At 41.2% G+C, this 19,349-nt stretch overlaps 1 protein-coding gene across 3 annotated transcripts in view; it reads right to left on the bottom strand.

Moving 5' to 3' along the window:
• fgd4a (FYVE, RhoGEF and PH domain containing 4a) overlaps nt 1-19,349 on the bottom strand; it is a 139,853-nt gene that overhangs the window by 107,996 nt on the left and 12,508 nt on the right. Inside the window, exon 1 of one of the 3 annotated variants that reach the window (XM_041795391.1) lies at nt 15,081-15,490. The exons of 1 other annotated variant lie outside the window; for it this stretch is intronic. In XM_041795391.1, coding sequence (XP_041651325.1) covers nt 15,081-15,135 — 55 coding nt within the window. In that variant the 5' untranslated portion in view covers nt 15,136-15,490. Of the gene's footprint in view, nt 1-14,870; nt 15,055-15,080; nt 15,491-19,349 lie in introns of those variants that run through there. One more of the 3 variants, XM_041795389.1, reaches the window with a different exon arrangement.

Genomic DNA, 19,349 nt, shown 5'->3' with positions numbered 1-19,349 from the left:
GTCAAACACAACAAAAGCCATAAACAGTGTGCTGTAACCACAGAGAGTGCAGCTGCAGGCTGCAGCAAAGCTACGGTGTACGCTCCTCTGCGGCTGAGAAGCTGGGTTGACTGTGAATGTAAAAGATGTTACCGCCTCCATTCAATAGGTGGCGCTACAGCAAACCCTTGAAATTAACATTTAAATATGTTGAGGGAAGGACCATGAGCATTCATCTGCGATTTAAGGGAAATGAACAGTTCTGCCTGAGAATAACAGTAACTTCCTGTCAAATGGCGAGTCACGGGAATGTGAAATAATGCAGTGATTCTCAACCTGGGGGTCAGGACCCCATTTGGGGTTGCAAAATACTGAGAAGGGGTCCCCAGATGCCTTAAAAAAATAACTACTTTTGAAATTATTTTTTTCTCACCCAATTTCTTTCCTATTATTTGTCTTTTTTCATTAATTTTGCATAATTTGGACCCATTTTTGCCACTTTACTCCAATTCTGCCAGATTTCAACCCATTTTTTTTCCCTTTTTACCAACAATTTTTGCCCATTTTAACAAATTTTTGCCACTCTAAACCCATTTTTACCCATTTTAAACCCTTTACACCACTTTTTACTGCCTGTTTAGCCACTTCTAAACCAATTCTTGACACTTTTTTCATATTGTTACCTCTGTTGACCCATTATTGTCACTATCAACCCCTTTTTGTTGCATTTTATTCCAATTTTTGCCCATTTCAACATCATTTAACTGTTTGATATGCCCATCTTGACTAGTTCAACCCATTCCTGCCAAATTCTGCCTATCTGTACCAGTTGACCCATTTTTGCCAGTTTAAAGCATGTTTTGCCACTTTTAAATCCAATTTCTCCAATTTTTGCCACCTTAAACCTATTTCTGCCACTTTTTCCTTGTACCACTTTTCGTGCCTGTTTTTACCACTTCAACCCATTTTGCTCTTTTTTCCACTGTTATGTACATGTAACCACCTTTCCCACCACCTTTTTTGGGACTTTTTTTTTTACTATTTATTCTTGTTTTTAAGAAAAGGGATTTCCATTTTTACTATATGACTTAAAATATGACAAATGACTTAAAAAATATCTGCTATGTTAGGAGTGGTTATTATTCAGGTTAAATGTAAAACACACATATCTAGCTAACTTTACAATGGACCATGATTTTGCTGACTCCATAGGCCCCCAGTTTGGCTGGGCCCCAGAAAGCTCTCCCATTTCCCCCCTAATGGACGGCCTTGTCTGTACATGACTGTCCTTGAATGTTCATGGCTGTGTTTAACCACCTCCAGGTCCAGGGGGGGGGTCCCCGGTCTCTGGCATCTTTATTTTGGGGGTCGCGGGCTGAAAAGGTTGAGAACCCCTGCTTTAATGAAACCCGTCAGTGTTATGGACAGAAATTGAGATGTGCAAAACTGACTTTGATATGTTCAACAGAGTGAGAGGAGGGCAGAAATGGTGCCACAGCGCCCCCTAATGACAGGAGGAAGTCCCCGTTGACATGAGGGGGCGCTGCAGTAACGTATTTAGGTGTCAGGTTCAGTCTGAGGCTGTGGTCTGGTGTGCAAAATATAAAACCACAGGACCATGTTTACAGGAGAAACAAGCACTTTTATCAAAAATGTCAATGTTCATGCAAAGAAATAAAGATTCTTAGGTGTTTATTCAAAAAGGTTTCTCACAAACAGTTGGCGTGCTCCTCATGCCTTCCTGGTAAAAAACATTCACCTTCCCCGGAGCCCGCCCATCCTGTCCTACCTGCCCATAATTTAAACGTCACCTTGTGCCAAACCATCAAATATATCAAAACTAGGGCTGTTAACATTTATGCTTTAACACTTGTGATTAAGCTTGAAACCTCAGCGTGTTGTTGACCTTTTTTTTACCCATTATTTTTCATTTTATTTCATATTTTCAACTCCAAACTTTGACTTCATAATCCCAGAATTTGACCTTTTAGACTCACAATTTAAAAACCTGCATCATATGTTGGCTTTTAATTTCATGATTACAAATTTTATTTCAGATTTTGACTTTTTAAACTCGTGATTTTGACTTCTTTCAAATATACTTGCCTTTAAAAAACAGTATTTTTCAATTTCATGTTTTGAACTTTTCAAACTATTAAATTTACTTTTCTCAGATTTTGAGCCTTTTAACTTATCTTTTTAACTTTTTAAATGTCAGAAACGTTTACCATCAGTGCTACATTTTTAAAATATGAAACAAGGTTGACAGATTATGGTTAAATGTGGACCCTGTTAGGCCCTCAGGTTAGACCTGAATCCAGAATCTGGCCCCTGCTGTGAATCAGTTTGACACCCCTGACTTAACCTATTTAAAAAATGCTGAGATTAATCATTTTTAATCACAGAGTATTGATTAATTTGATTAATTTTTTTAATTGAGTAACAGCACAAAATAAAAAAATACTCAAATACGATAATATTAGCGATAACAAAAATGAATCCTGAAGTTCTCCCCAAACAAATAAAAGATAAAAATGATAAAACTGAACAAAATAATGTGAATAGCTCCAACAAACAGTAATCTTGTAAAGTATAATTACTTTTAAAAGTAGCATTAGTTGGTGCCGGTGTTAATAAAATGCATCTTTGAGTTCAGAAGTTGAACTCCAGCCTCTGACAGCTGTAGATGTGAGATTTATGGGAGCTTCCTCCAGCCTGTCTCTCTGCAGAACTCAGAGCACATCTGAAATTCAACCTGTCAAAGCTGCTGAACATTCTCAGTATTTCTTCACTGTGTCGGATGTTTGAATAAGAAGAAAATGCTTAACTTTACTATGTAAAAAAGGCCCAAATATGAGTGATTAGGCTTGCTTTAACTCATCTAGGTGAATCATATCTGGCATTTTAGATTTCTGTACCCCCTCTGTTGTATTTCCATTCCTTCTGCCTTCCTTCCTCCCACTCATCACACCTCTCTGGCTTCTGCAGCTGGCATTTCTCTCCTCCTGCAGACTCAGCTGTCTACTCTCACCCCCCCCTCTCCCTCCACCCTCCATCTCCTCCTCATGTCTCCGGCCTCAGCAGAGAGGAGAGGAGCAGCAGGGCTGTGGGCCTCCATAACGACGGGCCTCCCACTCACATCATTAATTAAACCCCCGTCACTTAAAATTCACGTCCACCAACACACAACCGCGAATGCATTTAGCATGCACACACTCTGCTTTAGAGCCCACGCTGTTTTCATTGACTCTCTCCCCCTCCTGGTGCCCCACACACATTATGAAGGTCAATGATGAATGATGGGTATTATCTGCAGACTCACATGTTCAAAGACGCACACACAAAAGGTACAGACAAAGGAAAACGAGGTACGCTCGCTGAATCTGTGTCTCTACAGCAGCAGGTCACATCTGTCATGAGGGCAGCATCGGCAACCAGGTCAGCATCTGCCCCCGCGACGTACGAACCACACAGCCTGGACCGGTGCCCATGGTGAGCCTGACACACCATCATGACATCCATGCTGTCAGTCTACTCCTGAAAAAGCCAAAAACCTGCTGAAAACAGAGCTGACTGTGCAGAGAACGACTGCTGGAACCTTATTTACCTTAATACTTTAACAAAATACATTTATTTCATTAGACAGGTGCTCAGCAGGGCAGTGAATCTGTCAAAAAAACACAAGCTAACTCCTGCACACTGTCTCAACTGCACATATTTGTGCGATCCAAACCGTGTGCATGAGTTGGCTTGAATTTTTGGTGATCAATGTGATGTCCTGCCCTCTGCCTGCATGGGTTTAGTTTCCTGACTCAGAGCCAACAGGCAGAGTCACAAAGGACATCAGTAAACCTCAGCTTATTTAAAGCAACAACATGCAGGATCATTTGCCGTGCTTTGGCGCCCACTAAAGGTCTCTGAGTGCAACTGCACTACGAGCACTGTCAGACTCACACAGACTGGCAGGTTCCCAGTAAGGCAGGGTTCATCAAGTACATCTGCACAGATTTAGTCTCAACAGAAACTCTGGGGGACAGACTTTCAAATACACAAAAATTAAATGAACATTTTGGTGAAATATCATTGCAGTAGTATTTGTATTTTCCTTTAAACTAAAGGACATTTTGAGTCATTACCAGTGAGATCTATTCCTATTATCTAGAATGCAGCAGGCCACAAGGAGACAGGCCTGACAACAGGATTGGCTGGAGCCCTGAAAATCCAAGAGAATGGGCCCTCCCTAGTTGTCATTTAGCACCAATATTAACCCATTTTGACACTTTTAACCCCTTTTTGCTTCTTTAACTACATTTTTGCATGATTTTAACCCCTTTAAACCAGGTTTCCTGCATGTTTTATCCCCTATGTGTCACTCTTTTATCCATTTTGCCACTTTTCTTCTATTTTTGCCACTTATTAACCCCTTTTATTACATTTTTTCAACATTTTTTGCAACTTTAAAAGTTTTTTCCTACTTTAAACCCACTGTCTATACTTTTAGCCCCTTTTTGACTCATTAACCCGATTTTTTAAAAGACTTTAACCCCCTTAAACCACTTTTTCTGCATTTTTTATCCCCTTATGCCACTCTATTATCCATTTTTTTGCCACTTTTCTTCCATTTTGGCCACTTTTTAACTCCTTTTCTTTACTTTCTTGCATTATTTTTTGTCATTTGTAACTAATTTTTGATACCTTTTGCCCCTTTTTCCTACCATTTTTTGACACATTTTAATCTCTTTTCAGAACTTTTTTTCTGCCAATTTTTGCAACATTTCTGCCAACCTTAACCATTTTTTAAATATCAACTAATTTTGGCAGTAAATTTCTGTAAAAAAAGATTGAATGGTTAGTCATTCTAAAACTATTTCAATGTTAATTATTTGTGGGATGGATTTAACAGCTGCAGACATTAAAAGCAAAAGGACACATTTAAAATCTTCTTTTCCTCCTTTTCTGAATTTAGTTATCTTTCGGGGGCCGGACAGGAGGCTTTGGGAGGCCTGATGTGGCCCCCCGGGCCGCCAGTTGATGATCAGTGCAATAGGGCATTATTGTTGCAAAACTCAGAGCACTTTTTAACGCTCTGAGAGCATGACTTTTTGATTTTGGGCTCAGATTTTTCTTCAGACTTACCACCAAAACCGGCCTTTGTGCTCCAAACTGCCTCCATTCAAGGTCTGGGAGGCTGTGATGCGATTTGGAGCAGTAAGATAATTGTGTTGACACCACACACTTAAGGATTATTCTGATAAATAATCGTATGTGACTAGCTTCCACATGGAATACACCCCATGATGCATGTAAATGAGGGAAAAATGGTTGAAGCACATGCAGAGGAAATCTGTGCAAGCAACCAAAGATCTGAGAGCAAGCAGACATTTAGAGCACAGAGAAAATCTAGGAGGAAGTTTAGAGCACAAAAGCTGATTTTAAAAGAAAGTTTGAAGAAAAATCTGAGCACAAATCATAGAAGTCACTAAATATTAAGATTCAGTATCACATCAGTAGCTCCATAGTTCCTGTTTAGTGCCGTCCCAGAGTCAGTGAGAGCTCTGATGCAGACGTCTCAATGGTGTTACCCAGTCTGCACCTGCTGATGTTCCTGTAGTCATACCCAGAATTCCCTGGAAGTCTGGTGATGTAAAGGACATGCCTGTGCAGCAGTGACTAAAGCAGGGTACACACATAAGGATTTTCTAAATCTTAAGAGATTTTTTATCTGTTAGAGACCCCTCACATGAAGATAAAAAATCAGGTATTGAAGAGTTTTGATCGTACTGTGTGTGGTGTGCTCCGATAATCTCACAGCACACCACACACATCATGATTCTGTCCCACCAATGATCCAGAATCTCATCCTCCAAGCCAGAAATCTTGCGTGATCACACGTGATCTAACAAACACGACAAAGAAGAAACAGCAACAACCAGAAAACACAACACGCAACATGGAAGAGGACACACAAGAAGAGGGAATTCATTCATTTCCTCCAGAAGTCCACCGAACTTTATGATGCTTCAGCAGGTCAGCCATGCTTGTTTTATTTACGCCTGCTTCCTTGTTCCTCAGTCAGCTCGCTTCTTGATTGGCTACATTCCGTTCCACGTCACAATTCACGGAGTCATGACTCGGGAGTCGTCAGCTTTCCCCACACACAAAGATTTTTGGTCATAAATATTGAACAAGTTTAATGTTTCTGATTGTTGGCCCCGACCGTTTCCAGAGCCAATTATCGGGACAAATTCACTCTTGACACACCTCAGACCACAGGATAATCTCATAGGATAACCTTATAAGACATAAGATAATCGGGCGTTTGCCATCCTTGGTCGGGAATGGGGGAAAACCGGGACAAAAACAGCCCCATTATCTTTATGTGTGTACCCCGCTTAAGACTAACAGAAATAGATCTGTGATGACTAAAAGTGACAAAAACTAAGTTTAGTTTTCATCAGGATGACTAAAACTCGTCTAAAATGTAATGTAGTTTTCGTCATACATTTAAAATCCCTGATATTTCTTCACTGTGGGTAAATCTGTCAAAAAACGACACATCTGTATCTATTCAGCCTCTCAGCTGTAGAAAGCAGGGACCCCAGGTTTGGCGGAGAACACACTACCATGATTTAGTACCAGATTAAGGCAAGAGAATAAATGCTTGGACTAAAAATAAAGACTAAAATGTTTGAGTTTTCATTGACTAAAACTAAAAAGGATAGAAATGACTAAAAAGTGACTAAAACTAAAATGCATTTCATTTAAAGACTAAAACTAAGACTAAAAAACATTAAAAATAGCTGCCAAAATCAACACTGCTGTGCAGCCTTAAAGGCAAACAAATACTGAAGCAGAATTCAGTAAACCCCGAAAGGAATATAAACACAAAAATGCAGCTCCAACTGTGGCCTGCTGCCAAAGTTACACGATGCTGAAAGCATGATAACAGCGCACTCTGTGGAAATAGAATAGATGCCATTCTGCTTGTATAAAGAGCAAAAAAAATGTTTCTTTAAATAAAAAAGTCATGGAAAAGTCTGGGAGGGAGGAGGATAAGACACGCCCACTCCTTCCTTCCTACTGTCCCTAATCAGCCACATCATCATTCAGTCTGTGCTGCTCTTTAGACTTGATGGTTAGCCAGAATGTGACAAACATTCGTAGTACCACCAGCTACTACAGTGTGAAGCAATGATATATGGCCAGGTAGAACAGTGGTTTCTAAAGTGGAGGTCAGGACCCCCAGAGGGGTCGCAAGACAGAAAAGGGGGGGTCACAGATGCTTTTGAAAAAACAAACAAAAATTAATATGATTCAAATCATAAATTGTTTTGTTTATTGAAAAAATATGATCAAAAAGAGTTCAGTTTATAATAAAAAATGTAATTATTAAGTGATATTTGTAATTAAATGTAAGTAAAAGTTATAAAAACCACCTAAAATCCAAGTTTCGTATAGGATGCTTTGTGCAACATCGTTCCCTTTATCCCCTCAAGGGAAGATGGCGGTCCCCGATCTCTGACGCCGTTATTTTTGGGGTCACGGGCTTAAAAGTTTGGGAACCCCTGATGTAGAAGACAGGTTTGTGTGTTATTGACCTCTTTTTCAGGAAAACATGGAAGGTTATCTCCAGGTACTCTTCCTCTGGCTTCCTCCCACCACCAAAGACATGCTCGTTAGGTTAACTGGTGACTCTAACGAGCCGTAGGTGTGGGAGGGTGTCTCTATATGTCAGCCCTGTGATTGGCTGGTGACCAGTCCCGCCTCTCACCCAATGACAGCTGGGATAGACTCCAGCCCCCCAGTGACCCCCACAGGATAAACGCTATGATGGATGGGTGGTTAATTTGTGATCTCAGTCAGCAGCTCCACATTTCCCACAAAATTAAAAATCTTGGTACCATGTCAGCCTCTGCAGAGTCCTGCAGGATTAACAACAACACATCCATACAATCGAGTTTATTGCCACACAAAACTGATTTAACAATTAGTTTAGCGCCAGTGTTTGAGAACCTTCTCAGCTCCACGCACGCTTGGTTTATTTCATTATCCGCCCTATCTTCCTCATCTCTTCTGGCAGTAAACACGGAGAATAAATCCCACTGTAATCCTGCCTGCATTAACTTTAAGGGGTGAGAGATCCCTGAGAGCGATAAGCACCTCTTTGTTTACATGTTTAGGAGAGCATCAGTGATGGTGAGAGTGTAGAAGAGGCTAGTTTATAAAGTCAAGTGCTGTTTTATCATGTAGATTAGGACAATTATAACCTCTATTCATGATTCATCAGGGCTAAAATGCTCCAAGTTATAGTATGAATAAAGATGTCCTTCCCTCTCTGCTCTTCCTGGATGATTAAAATCTTCATGAATATTCTGTGCAGGTTTTAAAAATCACATCCTGGTGAACATGACTGACCAGCTTTTCCCAACATCATTGATCTCTCTCAGAGGACGCTCACATTACAGCAGACCTGACTGGTCAGACGTTCTGTTCTGACTGATAACAGACAGAGAGGGAGGCTTGGATTTCACTCCTGTAGCCACTGAAGCCAAAACATGACAGGGACTGTAATGACATTGCATTAAAATGCATGTACTTTAATATGGAGTTGGCCTCCTTTTGCAGCTCTAGCAGCCTCCACATTTCTTGGAAGGCTTTCCACAGGTTTTTGGAGTGTTTCTGTGGGAATTTGTGCCCATTTATTCTGTAGAGCAGTGGTGTCAAACTCAATCCTAGCAGGGGCCAGATTCTGCATTCAGGTCTAACCTGAGGGCCTAACAGGGTCACCTTTGTAACCTTTTATTGCAAAGATGGCATCATCACCGTACCATGGTGGAAGTCACTGAGCTCTTCAGAACGACTGTTTAGGATCACAGATGTTTGAGGCTGCATGGATAGGGGATCGATTTTACACACCTGTGGATATGGGTCTGACTGAAACACCTGTGGCCAAATACTTTTGTCCCCATAGTGTATGCATGAGTGCATGTGTGAGTGACAAATACATTTGTTAAGGTTTGTCTTAACGTATGCATGAACACAACCCTGAGGTCCCTCGCCGTCGTCAGTCGAACTTCCTGAGCCAAGACTCTGGCACGGCGGCAGAATGTGGATCAATGTAGAGCAGTGGTACTCAACCCTGCTCAACCAGAGAGCCAAACTGACTTTAGCCACAATCTAAGAGGTGAAAAGTGGCAAAAATGGTTAAAGATGCAGCAAAAGTAAGTTGAAGTGGCAAAAAATGGGGAGGAAAAGTAGTAGAAACAGGCAGAAACAGGCAAAATGGTTAAAGAAGCAGGGATGTCCCGATCCCGATCACATGTATCGGATCAGGGCCGATGCTTAGCGTTTTTAGTTGATCGGCGATCAGCAATTTGATCTGATCAGCCCAGCCGATCATTTACGCCAGTTGCTGTAAATGGAGCATAATTTACGAAAGGCCATAAACGTGCCAGTAACAGCAAACAGCAGTAGCTACATTAGCTTTCCTGTGTTAAATTGTTAGCGGTCTGGAAATAGTCAAGACGTGAGTGAAAACAGCCCAACAGCCACTTGCAGCATCTGTAACACGACCATTTCACAAGGTGGTAGCAGCAGAGCTGTGTTTAACTCTACAAATCTGATCTGTCGTCACCGAAGTAAACATGCAGCAGAATACGGAGACTTTACAAGAGCAACAGGCAGCTTCACCGACGATACACACTCTGGACTTTCAGAGGAAAAATACCCTCGCATGCTAGAGAAAGGCAACTTCACTGCCGTTAGCTTCACTACAGACATTTGGAGCTCAGATGTCTCTGCTGAGTCTCACTGCACACTGGACTGAGTCCTCCACCTTCCAGTTGAAGCTCGCAGTGTCACATGCACACCAGTTTCATTTTAAAGTAACAGAGGGTAAAGAAATAAAAGTGAGGGGGGAAAAAGTGATGTAGCAGCTCTAGTCGCACTTTAGAAATGTCACTGAAATAAGAGTGCTTGTATTTGATATTTGGGTTTTATTCCAGTGTTAATGTTCTGGTTCATGTCTCAGATTAAGCTGCTGCATTTTAATAAAGATTGTTGTTTTGAATCTGTATGATTCATCTGTTTTTGATCCTATTCAAGTTAAACTCTTTGCACCACTTTAAAGTGGAGTTGGGATGTTTTGAATTCATTCATTTGTTGTGACTAATAGAGCCAAGTTAAGTGGAATTATAATATTTAAAATTCATTTAGTGAATGCATATGTTACTGTGACTACTGACTCTGTTACACCACCTCTAAGTGAATCTGAGGTTATTAGAGGTCACTTTTTTGCCTGCTCAGCTCATTCAGCTGACCACTTTAAGTGGATTTTGATTGTCTGAATACTAAACACTGCACTAAGTGAACATGTAAATATAGTTTTTGACAAATAATTAAAGTGAAACGGAGCTATTACACCATTCTGAGCAGAAATGTGATTTTGTGATTTTATGTTTTAAACAGGAATATTGGCTGTACGGAGTTAAATGGAGTAAGTCTGAGATATCTAGTAGTAACACTGGAAACTGTAATCTAGGTAATTATGAGTATCAGATCGGGACTCGGCAGACATTCAATGTTAAAAAATCAGATTGGGATCGGAGGCCAAAAATGCTGATTGGGACAACCCTAGTTAGAAGTGACAAAAAATGAGTTACAGGTGGCAAAAATGGTCAAAACCAGCAAAAACATAGAGCAAAAAATCAGACCAAGATGGGCAAAAGAAGCATTAAGGTGGTAAAAACGAGCAAAAAGCTTGTTAAAAGGTGGCAAAAATGGAGATAAAGGGGCATTTAATAACAACAGGCAGCTTATATGGCAAAAAATGACAGAAAATGGCAAAAAAGGGGAAAAAATAGCAAATAGCAAAAAGCAGGATGAAAGTGGCAAAAATAGGCAAAAAGAAATGGCGAAAATAGGCTAAAACACAAGATTGAGAAAGGAGTATAAAGCTTCACTTTCAGTAATCCTCTCCTGAAGAGCAGAGAGAGGAAGAACAACAACGGCACGTCTAAATTTAGCCCGTCATCTCCAGCCGACTTCCCAGGGTCTCCTCCACATTCAGACGCACATATTCAGGGTTTTAGAGAGGGAACATCCTGTGCTGTTGGAGCTGAAGCTGGAGCTCCTTTAAAGCAGCAGACCACACGCAAACACGCGACAAAGCCACACAGGGAATTATTGAGTAGGCAGCCATGCTGAGGAGAAGCAGTCAGGCATCTGAAGGCTGAGATGCTACAAAATATGACGTGTTTCATGACCCTGCTTTTAAAAACCATGGTCCTTGTGAGTATTTCAAGACTTTTATGCATTATCAAACAAAGTTTCCCTCTTAAACCAGACCAGAACATACATCTGAGAGGTCAGCCATGACTTAAAGTCAGTCATAATCTCAGAACTTTCTCCTAAACTGAGAAAACTTCCTCTTGAGGTAGATGTAAAGTAAAATAAAGCCTATACTCTCATCCAGGCTGGTAGGGAGAGGTTTCACCGCTAAGCTTCTCTCTCCCACATTGAAACAATGATGTTGGTGAAAGGACCCGTACCAGCTGGAGCTCCCAGCCTTTTCCTTCCTGCCAACAAGAATGAAAGCAGAACGCTTCAATGTGTTTCCTCCGCTCTGCTAATAAATGAGGGTGACTCACTGCAGCTCACCGGGAATACACACCACCCAGGGAAGGGCGCACAATTGAAGGGCTGCAGAGTCCGCTCACTCTTACATGGCTCTGCTGCGCTGCATTTAAAACACACTAACACAGTTGGGTAACGGGCCATTGGGGACGATGCCAAAAGGCCAGAGTGGTTAGAAGAGGGTCTAAAGAGGGGGAACGGTTCCCAGGGCTCTGAGAACAAAACTGTCTTTTTATAACCAGCATGCTGATTTAAATTCTTCCCCAGACCGCTGAAACACTTACATGATACCAGGATTTTAAACTCTGATAATAAACTAGAACAAAACTGATACCTGCTTTCATACAGAAACCAAAAAGCACCCTGTCTTTGGTCATTTCCAAGCAGCGACCTCAGAGCAAAACTGAGAGATGAAGCCAACGTGATACACTACACTGAAGGTGGCTGCAAGATGAAGAAGCCCAATAACACTCATGTTTAAATGCCTGTCTTTACAGCACAGATAAACATGCTTATTGCATGATTTAATAAAGTTTCTTGGTCTCAATAGCTCGACACAATCTCTTTTGTCCAGTGGGCTGATGGTTTGCAGGCCCTTGGGACATCCAGAGCACAACCAGGGGATCGTAGCAACCCTACCTGCCCTGGCCAGTTACTTAGGACATGCTTACTCGCCATATCCACCTCTGACTATGCTTAAATGATGTGGCCTTTTTCAACAGCCCCTGGTAATGTGCAAGGACATCCAGAGCATGACCAGGGTTGTGTCAATCCTCCTTGCCTGCAGAAGGTGCCCTCGAATGAGCTTACGCACAACTACACGCCTTGCTACAGTCTCAATTTTTAGCCCAAACATGCCTCTAAGTTCTGCACAGTATTAAGACACTACTGTAATGGAGGACATGATTAAAAACCCTGTAAAGTGATTTAAACAATCTGTGATTTAGGTTTGTTGTATGACAGGCCACTGTGTTAATAACCGCCAGGCTGAATTTTAGTCAAATAAAACATCTCTAAGTTTTTAAAATCAATCTTCAAAATCATAAAAAATGAGGTAGTAAAATCTGCTCTAGGGTGGTGTGGGCGTGTCATTTGAATGTGCTGAAGCCACGCCCACTCACGTTTAATTAAAAATAAAAAAAATGGTCTAACCTGAATGTAGGAATGATCTGTCAGATGTCCTGCACTTTCACAACTCTCTCTTTTCATGTTTATGTTAAGTTACTAGTTATGTCTCTCTCCCGTTAATGAGAAGTCTTTGTTGCTGCTGAAAACACTCCATTTCCTGATTTTGCTCTTCAAAATAAAAGTTTTCAATGATGCTTTGCATTAGATGCTTTTATTGTGAAACACCTGGCAGGAAGAGACTGTCTACCATCAGTGAATTCACTAAACTTTAGCATCGTGATGCTAACAGACAGGAGGGATTGAACTGTTGCTGCTTTGAGAGAGACAAAGCCACAGTCTGCTTCTTATAGTCATCCAGGACTGAAGAAAAGTGGAATATGGATTACAACACCTTCAGCAGATAAGATGCAGTGATAATTTTGTCGTCTATACTATTTATTGGCAGCCTTTTTTTCCATGACAAAAACTAGACTAAGACTAACAAAAATAGATATTTGATGACTAAAACTGGCTAAAAGTCAGCATAGTTTTAGTCATCAAGATGACTAAAACTAAATCACAATATAATTTAATTACAGTTTAGTTACAGACAGTCAAAATCTGGGATATCCACTGTGGATAAATCCATCAAAAAACAACACATCTGTAGCTATTCTGCCTCTCAGCTGTGGAGAGCAGGGACCCCAGGTTAGACAGGGAGCGTCAAGCATGGAAATGTCCAAAATCTCTAGGTATGCTGAAGCATTCAGAGTTCCTTTCACTGGAACTAAGGGGCCAAGCCCAGCTCCTGAAAAACAAGCCCACACCATAATCCCCCCTCCACCATACTTTACACTTGGCACAGTGCAGTCAGACAAGTACCATTCTCCTGGCAACCTCCAAACCCAGACTCGTCCATCAGGTTGCCAGATGGAGAAGTGCGATTCATCACTCAGAGAACGCGTCTCCACTGCTCTAGAGTCCAGTGGTGGCGTGCTTTACACCACTGCATCTGACGCTTTGCATTGCACTTGGTGATGCATGGCTTGGATGCAGCTGCTTGGCCATGGAAACCCATTCCATGAAGCTCTCTACCACTGTTCTTGAGCTAATCTGAAGGCTACATGAAGTTTGGAGGTCTGTAGTCATTGACTCTGCAGAAAGTTGGCAACCTCTGCACACTATGCGCCTCAGCATCCTCTGACCCTGCTCCGTCATTTTACGTGGCCTACCACTTGGTGGCTGAGTTGCGGTGTCGTTCCCAATCACTTCCACTTTGTTATAATACCACTGACAGTTGACTGTGGAATATTTAGGAGTGATGAAATTTCACCACTGGACTTGTTGCACAAGTGGCATCCTATCACAGTACCACGCTGGAATTCACTGAGCTCCTGAGAGCGAGCCATTCTTTCACAATGTTTGTAGAAACAGTCTGCATGGAAGTGATTGGAACACCTGATTTCAATTATTTGGATGGGTGAGTGAATACTTTTGGCAATGACACATTTCACTTTACAGGGACTGTGAATGATTTAAAACCTGAAGAGCAGCTGCTACAGTGCCGTGTGACTCTAAAATCAGGTTAAAATAAAGATCAGATGTTACTTGAGTCTAAAATTTCCTTCGGTTGATCACTGACTGTTTTTTCAAACACTAAAGCAAATGTGCAATTATTAGAAGCTTTAAACTGAATGCATTCTCATGCAAATATTACTCTATCTAACATGTAATAGTGGAAAATGCCTCCTGCTTAAAAATCTGATAAAACTGAAGGTTGAAGTGTTTTACTGCAGAACCTTTTCACCTATTTTGTTCTTGTTTTTGCATCTGTGGCACTTTTAAAGACAGCAAGGTCAGAGAAACAGCTTCAATTAGCAGAGAGGAAGATGAATGATGTACATGGGAGCACAGCCAGATGAAACATTAGAAAATTGCTCCAGTTTTTAGGTTAAATAAGATCAAGTAAACAAGAATGACAAGGCTGCAGGGCCACAGGGATAATTTATGGAAATGAGGGATGAGTCACTGATGATGTTTCTGGAAGCATGGGAGGAAAACTACTAATCCTAACTTCATTAGGATTAAATTCACCATTTAACATCCCTGATTTTACGGCAGAAATTCAGATTTGAGTGTTGAAGTCTTACCATAACAGCAGAGCAGACACATCTTTGCACTTTTACCTTTCCGGCTCCAAAACCAGTACTTGCGCCGTCGCTTCATGCTCAGTCCAGAGTTTTTATTTAGAACAAAAATTCAGAAGAAATAACCTAAAATCTCCTCCTAACTTCAGAATATGTGTAGGTAATGACAGTGCTCATCCTCACTGATGTGTCCAGCCTGTAAGGATCACCTACCCGAGGAAAAGAGTCTGAAATGGCACCTCCAGCAGGCGGCGGCCAGGCAGTCCATGCTGCGTCCACGCCGGCAGACAGAAGGAAAGTAAGAAGAAGTAAATCACAAGATAAGGAGGTCAAGGAGAGCAGCGAGAGTTCAGGTTTGGCTTCCTACAGCGGCCTCAAATACACCTCTGTTAGCACTTTCTCTCCTTCCTTCCTCTACATCCGCCTTGGAGTAAAGAAGCAGACAGAAAGAGAAGATTTTACACTCCAGAAGTAGCAGAGAGGACTGAAGACGAGTCATCAAACCACCAACATTGCACATCCTTCTTAGAAATGGGATGTCCTCAATTTCGCAAAGGTGAGGAGGTAAAAAAAAAAGGGTTAGGTAAGAGGATTGCCTCACATCCTTCTCTCTGTGAAGTCCCTTCCTTTAGATTCTCCCTCAGTCCCTCGGTATCCACACGACATTAACAATCTCAGCCCGAGCCTCAGAGGTAACCCGGAGGGCAGCAAGTGTCTGAGAAGAAGCTCTCAGGCTAACAATGCCAGTCAGGAGAGGAAACGACGCGGCCAGGAAACACGGGCTGATTCATGGAAAGAACAACAGAGTGACCTGGCTGAAACACGGCTGATATGAAGCCTCCTATTGGCCGAAGCATTTTAGGATTCAGAGAGTAAGCTCCAACAGTTTCAGCTTTCCCTGACTCGAGGTGTCGACGTGAGCTGATAAGATTTAGGAAAACAAAGTTTGGAGTCAATTTAGTTAGGCCATTAGAGAAAAAAAGGTCATGGGTTTGTTTTACCTATAAAAGGTGCTAAAACAGACAATACAAATAAAAAAGAGTCACATGGATTTAAGGCCATGGCAGCCACAAATCCATCCCAATCACTGCTTCACTTTCTGCATCTTCCTCTTCATTCTTTCTGTATCTCCCTCCTTGCTTTTTCATGCCTCTTCCTTTCCCTTCTTTCCATTTTTTAATCTCCCCTTCTGTTTTTCTCTGCATCTCCCTTTTTTGCATCTGCCCATCTTCTCTCCTGTGGCGTCCTCTTCTATTTTTCTGCTTCTCCCTTTTCTTGTCTGCATTTTCCTCCTCTCTTTTCCAGCATCAACTTCTACCCTTTATTCTGCATCTGCTACATTTATCTTGGCGGTAGATGGCGCCGAAGAGCTACTTTGCTGTATGTCGCCGTGGCATTTCCTGTAGAAGCAGTCAGAGTGCATAGGTGAAAGGAGCGAACATGGCTGACAAAATAACAACACCTGCACAATTCAAAGCAGATGTTTGGAAGCATTTTGGCTTCAAAGTTAAAACGGGGAGCACAAACAGCGAGCTAGAGAAAGGAAATGCCGTTTGCAAGCTCTGTCTTGCTGCCATGAAATATAGCGGGAACACCACCAACGTATTGTGTAATTTACATCATCTCTATATTTTTTTTAGTTAACTGTGTAGAATATCACAATATATCACAATATCATGATATCCTGATAAATCGTGATACTATTGTATCGTGACCCAAGTATCGTGATGCGTATCGTATCGTGAGGTTCTTGCCAATACTCACCCCTAGTCAAGGGTGGCAAAAATGGCCAAAAAAGAGGAAACAAGTGGTATGTAATGGCAAAGCGTAGATTAAATGGGCAAAAAGTGGCAAAAATGGGATTAACGGGGCAAAAAGACGTCACAAAAATGAGCAAAAAAATTGGAAAAGAAGGGGATATTTAATGATGAAAGGTAGCTTAAATGGACAAAGAGGTGAAAAAGGGCAAAATGGGATAAAAGTGGAAAAAACAGGGGAAAAGGAGCAAAAAGAAGTTGTAAAATGGCCCAAAAAATATGAAAAAGGGTATTTAATGACATTATAACTGTATAAGAGGGAAAGGCAGATGTTTAAGGACATCTGCAAACCAAAATATTCAAAATATATAAATGTTAAAAATGTTTAAAGATTAGACATAAATGTTTGAAATGATTTTTAAATTTTTTTTTTATTTGAATCCTTTCTGTGGGTGGGGGTCCACCGAATGAATTATTTCTTCTTAGAGGAGGCTCACTCTCACACACTTTGAAAACCCCTGTCCTACATTTATCTTTCTACATCCTGCTTTTGTTTTTCTGTCTGCATCTCTTTTTTCTTCATGCATCTTTCTCTTTTCCTGCATCAACTTCTGCATCCCCCTCCTCTCTTTATCTGAATCTCAATCTTCTTTCTTTCTGCATCTCTTTTTTCTTTTTTTAACATCATCTCTTTTAGCTGCAGATCTCCCTTTTCTCTCTCTCTGCATCTCTGTCATCATCCACTTGAGTGAGTGAATACTTTTGGCAATATAGTGTATTTTGGAAGCATCTGGGACAACAATGCTGCCTTTGGAAAGGGAAAGGCAAGAAATTCCTCATTAAAGTACAGGTAGGTGCTAATTTACTACCATTATAGAGTTAAAGCTGACAGTATTTATATTTAATATTGATGTCAGGATGCGTCTCACAGCAGTTATCCACTGTTTCTCCTCTCTGGGATTTCTTTCTCTGATGGCGTTCTGCAGAGGGATGGTTGGTGCATCCATCTTTAATAAAAAACAGCTCTAGCAGGACGCCTTCTTGGCCGCCATGTGGGCGGTTCAGTTAATGTGTGATGTCATGTTGAATTAATGAAAGCTAAATGGATCCATAAGTAAGAAAAAGCATAGAAATCTGCTCTGAGATGAAAATAACTTGATTTCACAGACAGGGCCTACAAACAGATAATAAATATGTTTATCTGATTGATTAAGGAGGCATCGGCACAGCATCACACCCTGAGACAGTGTTTTATGTTTGTGGTAGTCTTGTTGAAACCACACACTGAGCAGCAGCAACATTCCTGTGCACTTACCCCCACCTACTGGATCATGACTGAACTGCAGCCCCTCAAACCTGATCCTATAAATACCTCATGTTTTTGAGAGCGTACAAGTGCAATCAGGAACAAAACACAAGGAGACACGTGAATTAGACACTTCCTCCTAGGTGAGGCCCACACTCACTCAGAGTATTATCAGCTAAGGAGATCATTAACCTCAGTCACACCAGCACAGTAATCCACCTCCAGGCTGAGACAGCACCAGCAGACTCTGTGTAAACAGACATAATTCACAAGAGGAAATGGAGTGATTTTCTATCTTTTATTGTTTAAAAAAAAAAAAAAAAGGTATGTTTTAACAAACCTTCTTGTCTGTGAAGGTGAAGTCTTCTGCTGTTTGTGCACATGAACAAAAACAAAGTAAACACTGATGAGTGTTTGTTTGAGACACAGCCGGGAGCTCCAAACTGACAGACATGCTTCAGTTTGTCTCTTTTTTAAATTCTCTCACTGTAGAACAAACAGATTAAATGCTTCACTGCATGTGTTCAATTATGTCTTTCCAATTTCAGAAAAATGTTCCTCGTCGTACATTACAATCTACAGTCCAAATTATCATCAACAGATGCAGAGACTCTGGAGAAATCTATCAGATACTTGTCATCTTGGGGCCCTCAGGGGCCACTGCATTAAAAACAGACAAGATTTTGTACTGAAATCACTGCATGGGCTCAGGAACATTCCAGAAATCATTGTCTGTCAACACAGTTGGCTGTGCTGTCCACAAATGACAGCTAAAGCCGGATCATGGAGAGAAGAAGCCATATGTGAACAGGATCCAGCAACACCGCCGTCTTCTCTGGACCAAAGCTCATTTAACATGGACTGAGGAAACATGGAAAACTGTTCTGTGGCCACATGAATCAAAATGTGAAACTTTTTGGAAACCACAGACGCCATGTCCTGCAGACTAAAGAGGAGAGGACCTCCCAGCTTGTTATTGGCACACAGTCAAAAAACCTGCATCTATTATTTCTTATTTAACCTCTAAATGATGGGGCGAGAGAAGAGAGAGAGGAAAAAAGGAGACAGCTGGATCATTTGATCCTTTATTCTGATCTCAGTCAGTTTACCTGTGAGGTATGAAAACAATGCTGCAACTACAAATCCCTCCCATCACTATGTAATAAAATCCTCAGTGTGTGTTTTCTAAACTCAGATCGTTTTTAAAAGGGGTTAATGAAGCAGGAGTAGAGCCGCTTGTGTGTGCACCCTGGCAACAGCCTGTTTGACCTGTAAAACATGGTTTTTAAACACCTGGAAGTAATACCTGGCATATTTCAGCAAGACAATGCCAACCACATACCATCACAACAGCCTGGCTTCACAGTAGAAGAGTCCAGCCCTGACTGAAATCCAGACGTTTCACCAATAGAAAACATT

The sequence above is a fragment of the Cheilinus undulatus genome, linkage group 9, assembly GCF_018320785.1.
Source record: "Cheilinus undulatus linkage group 9, ASM1832078v1, whole genome shotgun sequence".
Lineage (NCBI taxonomy): Eukaryota > Metazoa > Chordata > Actinopteri > Labriformes > Labridae > Cheilinus > Cheilinus undulatus.
This window is presented reverse-complemented; position numbering and strand designations above follow the sequence as displayed.